The sequence below is a fragment of the Pimephales promelas genome, chromosome 25 (assembly GCF_988280905.1).
Source record: "Pimephales promelas chromosome 25, fPimPro1.hap1.1, whole genome shotgun sequence".
NCBI classification, from domain to species: Eukaryota; Metazoa; Chordata; class Actinopteri; order Cypriniformes; family Leuciscidae; genus Pimephales; species Pimephales promelas.
The window spans coordinates 24,426,321-24,440,819 of NC_142793.1; the positions used below are offsets into that span (position 1 = coordinate 24,426,321).

The following is a 14,499-nucleotide window of genomic DNA, read 5'->3' on the forward strand; positions in this document are numbered from 1 at the left end:
GTGAATTACTCCTTTAATTGTGTTCACCTCTCATGGTTGTGTCAAGTCCACATGTCATCATACACCCACATCATCACACCGAAATGAGATTTCTAGATTTCCATGTCCAATGTCAGCTGGGATTCAACTGCACTTTTCCAAGTAGGACATTAGAAATTCCAACTTTGTGATTCGACTGGAAAGCAGCATGACAATTATATTAAAGCCATCGCAAAAATTGTTCCCTTTGATCGTTTATATGACCGTTTGAAATGTGATTTGTGTGTCCAAATATTTATTGATGTTTAGATCTAATGAAAATCTATTTCTAGTTGGTATTTCAAGTTACATTTAATATAACTATCGCTAAGTTAATGTTGTTGAGAATTTGAAGCACGCCTAATATGCCACAACCAAATTCATATGTCTCGGAGTTCAGAAATAGTTCAAGACATTGAATCTATTTAAATGTCACGTACAAACGGCCCAGCTTTGATATATACTGTAGCCTCTATACTGTATGTACAAGCAAATACACACTTCATCAGACCTGATCCCTCTGTGATCGCAGGACCATCCACACAGTCATCAAGTTTGGCCATCACTAAAAAATGCTTTGAACTTATTTCCCATAATGTTTTATGTATATCTGGATTATTTTCACATGTGTCTGTCTAATATCAGGTGTCAGTCACAGAGTTGCATAACTGCTCATATGCATACGTACATGAACATGTTATATAAGGTTCATATCCGTTAGAGGTCAATACAGTCTGGGTCTCTGTTTGCGAAGTCGTGCGTATATCGCAAAAGGAGCTCGTATTGAATAGATATAAAACTTACGTAACCGTCTCATTTCTGAATAGTGTTTTATGGGTCGATCTGTGTGAGTCTCATAAAAAGAACAAAAAAGTCCGCTTTTGTTATCGAAACCAGCGTTCATAATAGAGGACAACATGTCTGTGATTATATATATATATATATATATATATATATATCTCTAAACTCTCTATGCTATTTGCAGTGATTCAGAATTAGTTAATAGTTCATTTCTTCATAAAAAAAGATCAAGAAATATTATTTAAAAAAAAAAATCCACTCATAAATGAATACGAATGAATCTTGCAAAGAAATGGCAGGTAACAAACGGAATTAATAGTGAAATTTTGAAGTACTGAAATTGTATTTTTTTGTAAAACATACTGCAATAATCTGTTTAATTCACATATTAGAAATTTTTTTAAATGTCTGTGATTAGCGAATAATTGATTTATTTATTTTTTAATTAGTTTATATTTATTTAAGTTTTGTTTAGAATTTAGAAAATGTTAATAGTATGAAAAATACTTCATTGAATACCACATCGCTTCATAAAAATATGTAATTACTTTTGGCATAATATTTCAGAATGTTGATGGTGGATCTTGTGGCTGAGGTAAAAACGATATAAATACTGTTGGTTTTCTCACACAAACCGCTCGTTTCGTGTCTTAGGCCATCAGTGTGTACTTACATTTACGAGTCATTAAATCATGTTTAATGTGGACTTCTCTGTGCATGCTCTTTGAGGTGGTGACCATAGACCTCCATTATATGACTGACAGACAACAACGGTTTGACCTAAAAATATCAAAATTGAAAATACTGCAGAAACAAAGACACCTACATCTTGGATGCCCTTGAGGTAAGATAAAACACACCAAAAATTAATTTCAAAGTCAACTATCCCTTTAAGATCCACTTTCCACGAAAACAAACAACAACAGCTTACGGGTTTGGAGCGACAAGAAGCCGAGTAATTTATATTTTTGCGTGAACTATTTTTCAAAAATATGTTTTCTTCTCAGTGTTGTAAATGTTACTGCATCAAAGGGTTAAACGGACAGAGCGAGGAGCTTTCGGCTGGCAGAGACACGAGAACGGGGAAAACAAGGCAAAGAGAGGCAAATATTTGAAGAAGACTGGCATACAGGATGGGAGGGTGCATTTATGCCTTTTATATCCACCTTTCCTAAATATCCCTCTTTACCTCGCTGTTAAACCCCCAGAACAAAGAGATCCAGTTCCATTACTGAAGTATTAATATTGCATCTCATTCTCAACCAATGATGTATTATACAACTATACATATTATCAGCCAGTGTCCAATGTTAATATGAGCGAGGTCTGCCAGAAAAGTGTTTTAAAGCTGATTTGATGCTTTTCTTTTCAGCTGACAAAATCAAATAATACAATGCAACAATAATAGAGTTATTAACTTCATTAATAATATGCTTTCAATATCTTTTTGTGTTTAATATCAAAGATCCAGTCTTTGAACACACAGGTCGCGTAAACCTAAAGAATGTGTTATAGGGCGCTAATAACAAATCAAAGTGTTTCTGTGTTTTTATGTTTTCTTGTTAGATCTTTTTGTCAAATGTGCTTCATGTGTGAAGTGTGTGATTGATTTATTAATCAGAAATCCTGTTTCCACTTTTCTAGAACATTTTGTTTAGTCTTTGCCGGAGACAGCGACGGCTCTTCCCAACAATATTCAACACAGGATTCCTCTATTTAACACTCTCTGTCCTGTGATGCTCAGCTCTGACACTTTTGTTCAGTAAAACTTTCTCACAAGCTATAATTTGAGAGTTGTGGTTTGTAAAAAAGTATTATCTATCTATCTATCCATCCATCCATCCATCCATCCATCCATCCATCCATCCATCCATCCATCCATCCATCTATCTACACTAAATTGCAAAAAAATGCTGGGTTGTTTTAACCCAACTTTGGGTCAAATAGACAAACCCTGCGATTGGGTTACATTTTTTAATTGCATTTTTAACCCAACATTTGGGTTTGTCTATATTTGACCCAAAGCATTTTTAGAGTCTATCTATCTATCTATCTATCTATCTATCTATCTATCTATCTATCTATCTATCTATCTATCTATCTATCTATCTATCTATCTATCTATCTATCTATCTATCTATCTATCTATCTATATCTATCTATCTATGCAGCTACCTACACTCTAAAAATTGCTGGGTTGTTTTAACCCAACTTTGGGTCAAATATGGACAAACCCAAACGTTGGGTTAAAAAAATAATTAAAAAAAATCAACCCAATGGCTGGGTTTGTCCAAAGTTGGGTTAAAACAACCCAGCAATTTTTAGAGTAAATATATATATTTACTGTTGTTTTATTTTAGAGTGAAAGATGACCCGGTCAGGTGTTACAGTGTGAGCATGTTTATGGTTCTGTACTGTATGGGAATGTGTCAAGCAGACTTTAAGAGGGTGTTTTCCCTCGGGTCCGGTGGGCGGAGGGTTATCTCGATGTTCTTTAACAATAGGACTGGATTGAGCAGCTGAACACCGGTGGGTTTGACTCCGCGTGCGTGAAATCCGAGTCGGGTTTAAAAGGCTTCGAGCAGAAGCACGGACAGTCGAGGAGAGACACTTGAAGATCAGGGTTGAACAACTACTAATAACCTGCAAGAGCCTTGGGGTAAACGCACAATGGGGATAGTTAATGATTCAACCCTTGTGGGATTTAAATATCCATCATTTTACTTACGCAGATATTTAATCAGTAATTTTTAAGAGTAGCGCGCAACAGGACACCGGCGTTTCCATTTACGCGCGGAAAGCGCGCGCATTTTAACGCGTTGGACTGCTGTTGTTTTTAACGAGGCTTACAATGGGACACGCGAGCAACACATCGCACCCGGTTAACTCATCAGACCCGTACGGACGCGATGAAGAGGTCGCCAAAATCGAGATCGCGGTCCTCAGCGTCACCTTCGCGGTCGCCGTGATCGGGAACTGCAGCGTCCTGGTGGCCATTCACAACACCAAGAAGAAAACCTCGCGAATGCACCTGTTCATCAAACACCTGAGCCTGGCCGATCTCGTGGTCGCGTTTTTCCAGGTCCTTCCACAGCTGTGCTGGGAAATAACCTTCCGTTTCTACGGGCCGGACTTTCTGTGCCGGATCGTGAAGCACCTGCAGGTGATGGGCATGTTCGCGTCCACATATATGATGGTTATGATGACTCTAGATCGATACATCGCCATCTGCCACCCTCTGAAAACCCTCCAACAGTCCACCAGGAGGTCCCACATCATGATCGGGGGCACGTGGATCAGCAGCCTGGTCCTCAGCACCCCTCAGTACTTCATCTTCTCCCTCAGTGAGATCCAGAACGGGTCCGAGGTGCTCGACTGCTGGGGCCACTTCATCCAGCCCTGGGGACCCCGCGCGTACATCACCTGGATCACAGCTGGGATATTCCTCATCCCGGTCGTCATACTGATGACCTGCTACGGATTCATATGCCACAGCATCAGGATGAACATCAGATATAAGACCAAGATGACGCCGACTGATGGCGCGCACAAGAACGGGCTGATCGGGAAGAACTCCGTGAGCAGCGTCACCACGATCTCCAGAGCGAAATTACGCACCGTCAAGATGACCTTTGTCATCGTGCTCGCCTATATCATCTGCTGGGCGCCGTTTTTTACCGTGCAGATGTGGTCGGTGTGGGACGAGAACTTCAGCTGGGCCGGTGAGTGAACCCGTTCACATGTTGGGACACATCAATACAGTTTTAGTGGCCTATTAAATATGCAGGCAGAAAACACATGTGGGACACTGATGCGCGCTACTCTTAAAAATGACTGATTGTGAAATCATATGGAAACTGTTCCAAAACCACATGTTTCCCCTGTGCGCAGACATGTGTTTGGGCTATAAGCGTGCGTTTACATATTATATTTCATTGCACATTCAATAAGAGTTAAAAATGTAACGCACATTTTATTTTCATACATATTTATATTTTAACAATTAAATATTCTTTCATCTGATTTTAATAAAATGTTTAATTTAAGAAATAAAATTGTATAATGCTTCACATGCATTTTATAATTACTTCACTGTAAAAAAAATATTTTTATAAACATTATTTTCATTTGTCAAATCAACTTAGCTAATTTATGTAGTTCAGATAACATAATATTTGGAGTTTCTCGTGATTAAATTAATCTCCTTCATTGTATTAACTCAAATTTTCCATTTCAATTAACTTTAGTTAAAGTTAAACCAACAATATTTCTTTACAGTGTTGAATATCAAAGAGCAAAAATGTCCTTATCTTGTTTTGGATTGCACTCTGTACAAAGTGAAAATGTGCATTTATCATATTTTTATCTGATATGACCCTAAATATAATGCTGAACACATACAGTATATATTAATACTTCTACTTTGGTGTTACTAATATATTTTTAGTCTGATAAAAGTGTTATGCTCAAATACATGTTTCTACATATTGCATCAAAATACGTTAAGCAATTGTCAACTTTTTTATCAGTTTAATGTTGAAAACGACTTAAACTGCCAAAGTTGATTGTACCGAAAAAAAACGCAAGGCAGCAAATCTCTTTTCAGAATGATTTATTTTCTGTATCAAATTTAAACAGAAAACATATTGTAATTATGAGGCATTAATATGGCAGCAGAACAAATTTAACCTAAAATCTTAATAAAAAGTATGTATTGTATTGTTTTAATATCATAAAATGTGTACCAGTACCTTCAAAATCACAGCAGCGCGTGAAGTTTAATGTGCAACAAATGGCTGCTAATGGAAAGAAGTGATAATAATGCGTTAAATATAGTCTCTCTGATATGATCATATCTTTGAGAAATGAAGTCACGAGACCAGAATAGAGCGTCCAAGCAGCACATCTGCAGAGGGTTTATGGTGTGTAAATCTGTCATTCCTCGTGAGGTTATGGCATGTGTATATAACCCGATTTCACCCCATCTTCACCTAATAGTTCAAGAAGACAAATGGCTTCAATCGAAACAAATGAGTCATTCGTTTCGCTATATTTATGTGTAGTGGCGCTGCAGAACACCTGCGGGTAAAAGTGACTAAAACTAAATGATTTATTTGTTATTTATCTATCTATAGCCTATATATATATATATATAATTTTAAATCTGGAGATTTCTTTGACTCTTGAAAATTACAATGACACTCTGTTGCCTAATATAATTATTTTATAAAGCATATCTTCCGCCCCTGGATGCTGATTGGCCAATGCCGTGACTTTAGAATCTAATTGGATGATGTATGTTCTAAAATGTTGATACAATGTTACATTCTACATTAATTGCCATTGCTATGTTGCTTGTCAAGAGAGAGATTAATGAACATGTTACTTGTGGAAAGGATTAAGTACATCGGTGTATTAAAGCATTTAGCCACAGGTATCGTTGATAGTCAAACCAAAAATTATTCAGACACCAGATATCATTTTTATATCTTTTTTACTAGTGGGTGCAGGACACTATAGTTTATTTGAAGTATTTTTAGTAAACTCTGACATATTACACCCAATACAGTAAAATTTATACAAATTTGAGACCAAAAATGACTGATGATTTCTGTAATTGCTAATGCTCTGAACAACACGAAGCATTGGTCACTGGTTGAGCTAAACTGGTATTGTCTAATTGTGGAGTTAAATTTAACAGATATTCAACATAATTCACGTGTGAGAGTCGAACAGAAGGACGGACAAAACCAGTCAAATATCCACTGAGTTCTGCTCGTATTTTATTACAATTTTCAGCAAATAAACTTGTGATAATGTGAGAAATGTTGAAGGTGTGTGAATAAACGTTGGTTTGACTGTGTGTGTGTAGATTCGGAGAACACGGCGGTCACTCTCTCTGCGCTGCTGGCCAGTCTGAACAGCTGCTGTAACCCGTGGATCTACATGGTCTTCAGCGGACACCTCCTGCACGACTTCACACACTGCTTCCCCTGCTCCCATCAGATCCAGCAGAGCTTCCGGAAAGAGGACTCGGACAGCAGCTTACGGAGGAACACACTGCTCACCAAAATCACCAACCGAAGCCCCACGTGCAGCTCGGGAACCTGGAAAGATCTCGACCAGTCCCCTAAATCTGACCGATCGGCTCCGGCCGGCACGTGATGATGCCCCGGGACGGGAGTGCATCTTTATTGATATTCGGATAATGCTTTTGACTTTATTGATCTTTATTGATCAGCACTTTGGAGAGCCTCTCGCTCACTAAATGCTATCTATAGCACGCAGTGTGTTTATCGTGCAATTTATACGCGAAAATGAGTTTTTACGTGCATAGGATACACGTCTTTACTAGTGGTGTCGGGTGCGCGTGTACACGCAAATGAACGTCGCATGAAATGCACACGAAAACTGTGTATCATATGCCCGTAAAAACTAATTTTCGCGTATAAATTGCACGATAATACACAATGCGTGCTATAGAGAGCACAGACTCTCACGGCGGATGAGCGGATATACACCAGTTTCATTTAAAGGGGTCATCGAATGCAAAATTCACTTGTATATGGTGTTTGCATTTACATGTGTGTATGCAGTGTGTGGACACGACCACCATACAATGAAGAAAATCCATTCACTCCTTTTTTATCCTCAAAAAGCCTAAACACTCTCAATGATCAAGCCATTTGGAGCCATTTTTTGAGCAATATGAGTCATGTATTGCTCATGCTCCGCCCACGACCACTGTCCCGTATTAGCATATTTCCCATATTAGCATATTTCCAACCTCAGCCATTTGTATTAGTTCTGCCAAAGCAGCTCTTTACATGTCTTGTGTGGAGGAGCAGTTGCTCATTATCATTTAAAGAGACATGCACCTAATTTTCATTTAAAGAGACATGCACCGAAACAGGTCAAACTGAGCTGTTTTAGAGGAGGTAAAAGGGCGTTGTTTTACACAATCATTGAGGAAACTTTACACAAAGACTCTAAAGAATGACACCAACTTGTGGAAAATGGGCATCCGATGACCCCTTTAAAACTCATTTAAAACCGAGTCATCCAGTAAGAGTACAGAGCTGTGAGATGAATATATGGAGAACAGCTTGGATCATTTGATCAGAAATATTTGACTTTTTATTGCGGCCAAGCAGAGTTTGAGACATTGTTTGGAAACTTTCTGAAGCCTGTCTTTGTCTCGACTCCAGCTGAAGTCTTCATTGCTGTCGTCAGAGAGAAGTTTGAATACGTTTTTTTAAAAATGCTTTGAGTCTCTTTTGCTCACCAAGGCTGCATTTATTTGAGCAAAAGTACAGTAAAAAAATCAGAAACATTATTACCATTTAAAACAGCTGTTTTTAACTGAATATGTGCTAAAATGTAATTGATATCCTGTGATCAAAGCTAAATTTTCAGCATCATTACTCCAGTCTTTACTCTGATCCTTTAGAAATCACTCTAATATGATTCATATTTTGTGGAAACTGATACACTAGCATTAAAAAAATATTGTTTAGTCACAAAGGACGCATTCAATTGATTAAAAGTGGCAGTGAAGGCATTTATTGTGGTTACAAAAAGATTATACATTTAAAATAAATGCTGTTCTTTTGAACTTTCTATTCATCAAGGAATCCTGAAGAATGAAAAGTGTCACGGTTTCCTCAAAATAAAAGTTTCAAATCACCATGTTAGAGTGATTTCTGAAAAAGCATCACGTGACACTAAAGCCTGGAGTAATGATGCTTTGATCACAGCAATAAAATACACTTATATATTCACAGATTTAAAATATTGCACAATTTTTACTGTATTTTTTATCAAATAAGAACAGCCTCGGTGAGCAGAACAGACTCTTTCATAAAACGTAACGTATTTTATTTTTATTTAAATGTATCGTCGTTTATTGCATTGAAACATTTTACAAAAGGCACTTGAGGTTGTGTTACAGTACTATAATGCGAATATATTCACACCGCATGCAACAACCTCTCGCGCCGCCGTGTTGCTTATACAGATCATTGTCTATTATGGAAACAGTGGGAACATGGAAAACGCAGTAAATCTCCTCAGGGACTTCGGCACAATGAGTCCTGCGAGGCATTTCCTGAGATAAGCGTCTGCTCAAGCCATGGCGCTCGGTGTGTTCTGGCCCAGCTTACCCGCACCTCGTGCCAAAGTAAAGCAGACTGACACCTGCTGCCACACACACTCACACAGGGCGAAATATAGCAGTTTCAGGAAACGAAATAAATGTTGCACTAAATAAACTATGCTTAATGAAATATTAACGTCACGTTGGCAGCATGAAACCTTATCAGATTGCTCTTATAAATGAATGTTTTTACATGCATGGCCAATCACGTCTTTACTGTAGCCCGATCTCACGAAATTGCGCATCTATAGCACGAATTTTTCTCGTACCAAAAATAGTTTTTGCGTCCATATGATATAGCGTGTAATACACACGCACTCCACTTATCCCACCCATGGGTTACAATGCGCATCATAAATGGTGCGAGAAATTAAATTCGAGCTATTGATTCGCACTTTCAGGTTTATAACTCTTTTCAGGTGTTTTAATGTACATGCTAAAATATTCCAGGCTGTTTGTGCATGTATTGAAATTATAAATAAATGCAAAGCTATAACAGAAAATCTTATTAAAATTTTGGGTAACACTTTACAACAAGGTTTATTCGTTAGTATTATTTAATGTAGGCCTATAACATAATACATGAGCAATACATTTGTTGCAGTATTTCTTCATCTTTGTTATAAAAATACAGCTGTTCAATGTTAGTTCACAGTACATTAACACGATTTTAAATGTTGAAATTAACAATTCTGTATGTGCAGTTCATTATTAGTTCATGTTAACTAATGTTAACTTATGAACTTTACTCTAAAGTGTTATCAAATTGTCTTTGCGTGCGTTCAGGTTTTGTTCAAGTCGATGTTGAAATGCGATTATGAAACTTTAAATGTGTTGTGTACCACTCACAAATGTCTCAGTGTATCTGTGTGCCAAATACAATAAATCAAACCTTCAAGAAATATTAGTTCTGGATCTGTGGCGAGAATGTGTTTTTAGCAACCGATCGCCGTTTCTAGCGCTGCCATTCAATTGCAACTTTACTACACACACACACGCAGCTGCGAGTTTAACTGGCTTTTATTAGCATTTTATTGTTGTTGCTTTCAGTTCTAGTGTTTGATGAAGCACCTAATGAAAAACAAAAGTGGCCTCTAATATTTCTTCTTTGTTCGTGTTTGTGCGAATGCAACGCCAGACTCTTCATCACAGTGCAGATTGCCTACTAGGATCCTTTCCAAACATCCGATAATAGTTGGAGAGTTTCCTGTTTGTTTCCTGTTCGAGTAGCTATACACATGTTCTCTCTCTCCAGAACTCACCAACCGTTCTCCTGTCCGGTCCGCGAGTCCAGAGACGAGACAGCTGCGGTGTGTGTGTGTGTGTGTGTGTGTGTGCGTGAGAAGAGTTACATCAGACTCGCATGTTGATGAATGTTCTCTCTCTCCTGCCACCTCTGACCTTAATGTATCCCAGACGCGTGAAACTGGAACAACAGAACGAATGATTTCAGTGTATGGTGTCCGAGAGATGATGTTGAAGAGATGTGATGTAAAAACTAAGACCACATCGTGTTTTCTTAATCATGTCCATGCTGAAAAATGCAAACAATTATGTGTCTCAGTGGTATACATGTTCTTTTCTCGTACACAAAATAAACATAAACCGTTCTTTCTATTCATTCTAAAAAAAAAGAGCTTTATGCCAGAGTGTGTGTGTGTGTGGCTGCAGTACCGAACGCTTCCACTAGAGGAAATTCGCTTCCATTCGTTTCCAATGCGCTAATAAAAAGTCTGACTATTTTATTCAGGGAAAATATAACCTTTTTAAATCATGTCCGAGATTTTTTTTTTCACATAGCACGTTCCAAAAGCTTTACCAATTTTCGTATAATTAATTTTTGGGGGTCAAAAATTAGCCTACGAAACGACACAGAAGGGGTTAACCTGTCCAGCGATTTGATTTTCCTCAGAAGGACTTCTTCCAGCCTCATACTCAGTCAAAAACCTCATAAGTTGCATAAAGCCAATCAGATTAGAACATGGCAAAAAAAAAAAAAAAAAAAAAATCAGTTTTGCTCTTTAAGCTGAAACTATCAACCCTTCTGAAACCATCAATCCTGGGGTGCGTTTCCCATACAACGACGTAACGTTAGTTTGCTGATTCACTACCATAGTAGCCTACGATGCATCGTTGGAAAAATCAACTAGCTAGTCACGACTGTTTCCCGAAACCCACTGTCGCAAACTATCGTTCAACCACGTTTGTTTCGCACGTGATGGAGTAATAATACTTTTAATGAAACTGTTTGAGATCCAATTAACGCTAGATTTGTTTTATATCAATTACAGACATGTCATCTGAGGACTATTTCTAATTGTTCTCAGTTATTTTGCTTTATTACCAGACTCAATATTTGGCTCGTTCTTACATAGTAGAGCACGTTCGCACATGCGCACTCTTCAAACACGTTACTTCAAATCTTTTGAAAAACTAAAAGACGTAAATTACATTTATATGTATACTGAATAAATGGCACCGGTTGTACTGAATGTCAGCTTGCTTATTTTGCTCAGGTAAGGATTTATTACCTCCAAATGTCATGCAATACATAGAAACGGTGCCTCTAAACACAGGTCGAGAGCTGTCGTTCAAACCACACAACTTTGAGATGCTGTTTCGCGAATGTTCGTTGGAACGATGATGGTTTCGGGAAACACCGACTTGTTGAACTGACGGAACATGCGACCATAGTTTGCTTTCGGGAAACGCACCCCTGACTAGTGGAAAGCAGCGAGTGGCCCGAGGCCGGTTTAATCAGTTCTGTTCTCCAGCAGGGTTATTTAGGACGTGTCAAACACTCTCTCTTCAAGGTATCAAAGCAAACCAGGGTCCAATTAATATTTCCTGGAGACATTACTGAGACCGAGAGCTGAGAGACCCTCGTCTGTCTGACGTTTCCACTCAGAATTAGTCAGGATCATTTTTCTGCCGAACATGTTGAACTCTTTAGCTATTAATGAATGATTATGCTTGTGTTGTTATTTAAGAAAATATTTCTATAAAAGGGTATTTTAGAAATCGGTTTTGATCAAATTCAGATATTTCAGTTTTATTAGTTTGTACTTGATTATTTATGCAGTTGTACACAATTACTAAGGAATAGGCCGTCCTTCTAGAAAAGGACAGAATAAAAATAGGATGGAAATGGGTCTTTATTGATATGAATTGAAAAAGAAGCAGTGAAATGGTTTAAAGTTGAAATATTGAGACATAAAAGAAATTGGTAACTTAAAAATGTCGAATGACAGTTGTCATAACATAGTTGTCATGCATAAACCCTACTTCATATTCATGATGTGGTTGGTGTCATATGATTAAGAAGGTGTAATGTCAGTCTTATGCACACCCCTGTTACCAAGAAAAATATTTTATCCAATATATTAAAACAAATGTTAAAAATTATAAAGCCACATTATAGACGCATACTTGATGACTGACAACAATGAATTATGTTTGACATTATCATAATAAAGAGGGAGGGGGGATTGGCAAAGTCTTGTTGCATTAATCTTAATTGTGCAATGTGTTATCAGGCATCAGTAGGGGAGGATCGTAACTCCATTACACTGGCGCGCACATGTGAAAGAAGCCCTTTAAATGCACATCTGGATTTTGAATACTGGGTCTCTGTCTTGTCTTCATGGAGATTAATTGCTTCTTCTGTTCAATATAACAGACTCCTTTCCATTCACTCTTCCCAGATGAATCCGTCTGATGTGGCCGGTCCAGCGTTCTGTATGTATAGATCTCAATCTGAGGTCTGGGATTGACTGAAGTCGGGCGCTATTTATAACTTTTTAAAAAGCTAATTTATTATGTTAAACACATAGATTCTCTCAGACATGACAAGGAGCATGAAATCCCAAAACAAGGTCTAACCAGTGTTATATCACACTATCTGACCCAAACCCAGGGCTCTGTATTCTCATATTATTAACTCCAGCTGTTATGACTATTAAGCGATCAGGAGACTCCTCCATTGTGTTTGGATCAAGAGTCGACGCTTACACAAGCATCAAAGCTTTCGTAACCACCATCTTTTCCAGTGATGCATGTTGTTGTGGAAAATATTTCTCTTCCTCTTGAACTCATCTGTAGATGTTCTGGGCTCAGTGATGCGTTTGGGACATTAAGCTTTGATTTTCACTTGTTTACGCCGCAACGATCTCAGAGAACGTCGGAAGGCTTACGTCACGTAATTTATTAGAACTGTAAAATGTATTCCTAACCAACACTCAAAATGCATAGCATGCCCTAGGAACCACCCAGAACACTTTAGCAACTGCATAGCAACACCATAGTAACCACCCAAAACACATCAAAATGTATGATTCATAATGCCCTAGCTAGCAACCATCCAGAAAACTTTAGTAAACACATACCCTAGCAACCACCCTGAATAACTTAGTGACTGCATAGCAACACCTTAGTAACCACCCCAATTTTTTTTCCAATAGCAACACCCTAGCAGCCACGTAGAAAACCTTTTCAAAACAATACAAACCACCTAGAACATCTTAGACAGTGCATAGCAACACCCTAGCAACCACCCAGAACACCTAAACAAGTGCATAGCAACCATCTAGAATACTTTATCAAGCAAATAGTAACGCCCTAGAAGCAATACAGAGCACCTCACCAACACAGTAAAACCCCAGAACACCTTCGTAAATGCATAGCAACACCCTAGAAACCACCCAGAACACTTTAGCAAATGCATAACATCCTAGCAACCACCCAGAACACTTTATCAAGCACATAGCAATGCTCTTACCATTCAGAGCACTTTATCAACTCAGTAAAACACTGCATAGCAACACCCTAGCAACCACCCAGAACACTTTAGCAAATGCATAATAGTGCCCTGGTTGCAACCATCCAGAACATGTTATCAAACAACATAGCAATCTCCTAGAACACTCAAGCAATTCACTATAACAATCACTCAAAATGCCCAGAGCAACACCCTAGCAACCAGCCAGTGCAAAGCATTGCCCTAGAAACCACGTAGCACCGGCCTCTTTCAGTGAATAGTTATTAGTAAGAATAAGTTTGTGGAAAACGTGGTTTCAGGGAACAGACTAAGAAGTTGAAGCCCATTTGAAAGTCTTTCCCGCTGTTGCCTCCCCTCTGCCTCTCAATACAAACTCCCATTCCATAACAACAGGCATTCTGTTATTCTTCTCCGGCTGTTGCCGTGGGAAACGCTCATTAAGCGGCGTTCGGAATGTTGAGAAGGTCGTTGCAGTCGGAGAGTGATTGGTTGAGTGACAGGAGGGAACTCGGAATCAAATATTTCTACTTTGTGTACGTTAAACGGATGTCCCAGTGTGATAAATGAGCATTTCCCAGAATTCATTGCAGGCTATAATAACATTCTCCCATCCTATAGTGGAAAACAAACGCATTTGTCTTTATCATATTGTATATACTTTAGATTAGAATAAGGTTCATTTGTTAACTACATCATTTGTATGAACTAATAATGAACTGCACTTATACAGCATTTATTAATATATGTT

The 14,499-nt window shown here is 38.2% G+C and overlaps 1 protein-coding gene across 1 annotated transcript; it reads left to right on the forward strand.

Moving 5' to 3' along the window:
- Positions 1 to 3,380: 3,380 nt before the first annotated feature.
- Positions 3,381 to 9,881, forward strand: avpr1aa (arginine vasopressin receptor 1Aa). The gene is made up of 2 exons (XM_039647824.2): positions 3,381 to 4,541; positions 6,692 to 9,881. The coding sequence occupies exons 1-2, from the start codon at positions 3,671 to 3,673 to the stop codon at positions 6,982 to 6,984; spliced, it is 1,164 nt and encodes a 387-aa protein (XP_039503758.1). The 5' UTR covers positions 3,381 to 3,670; the 3' UTR covers positions 6,985 to 9,881.
- The last annotated feature ends 4,618 nt before the right edge of the window (positions 9,882 to 14,499 follow it).

Bases quoted from the DNA above. Each gene is read 5' to 3' on its own strand.
- avpr1aa (XM_039647824.2), top strand. From the start codon at position 3,671: ATGGGACACGCGAGCAACACATCGCACCCGGTTAACTCATCAGACCCG. The intron at 4,542-6,691 runs GTGAGTGAACCC...GTGTGTGTGTAG, and splicing joins CGAGAACTTCAGCTGGGCCG to ATTCGGAGAACACGGCGGTC.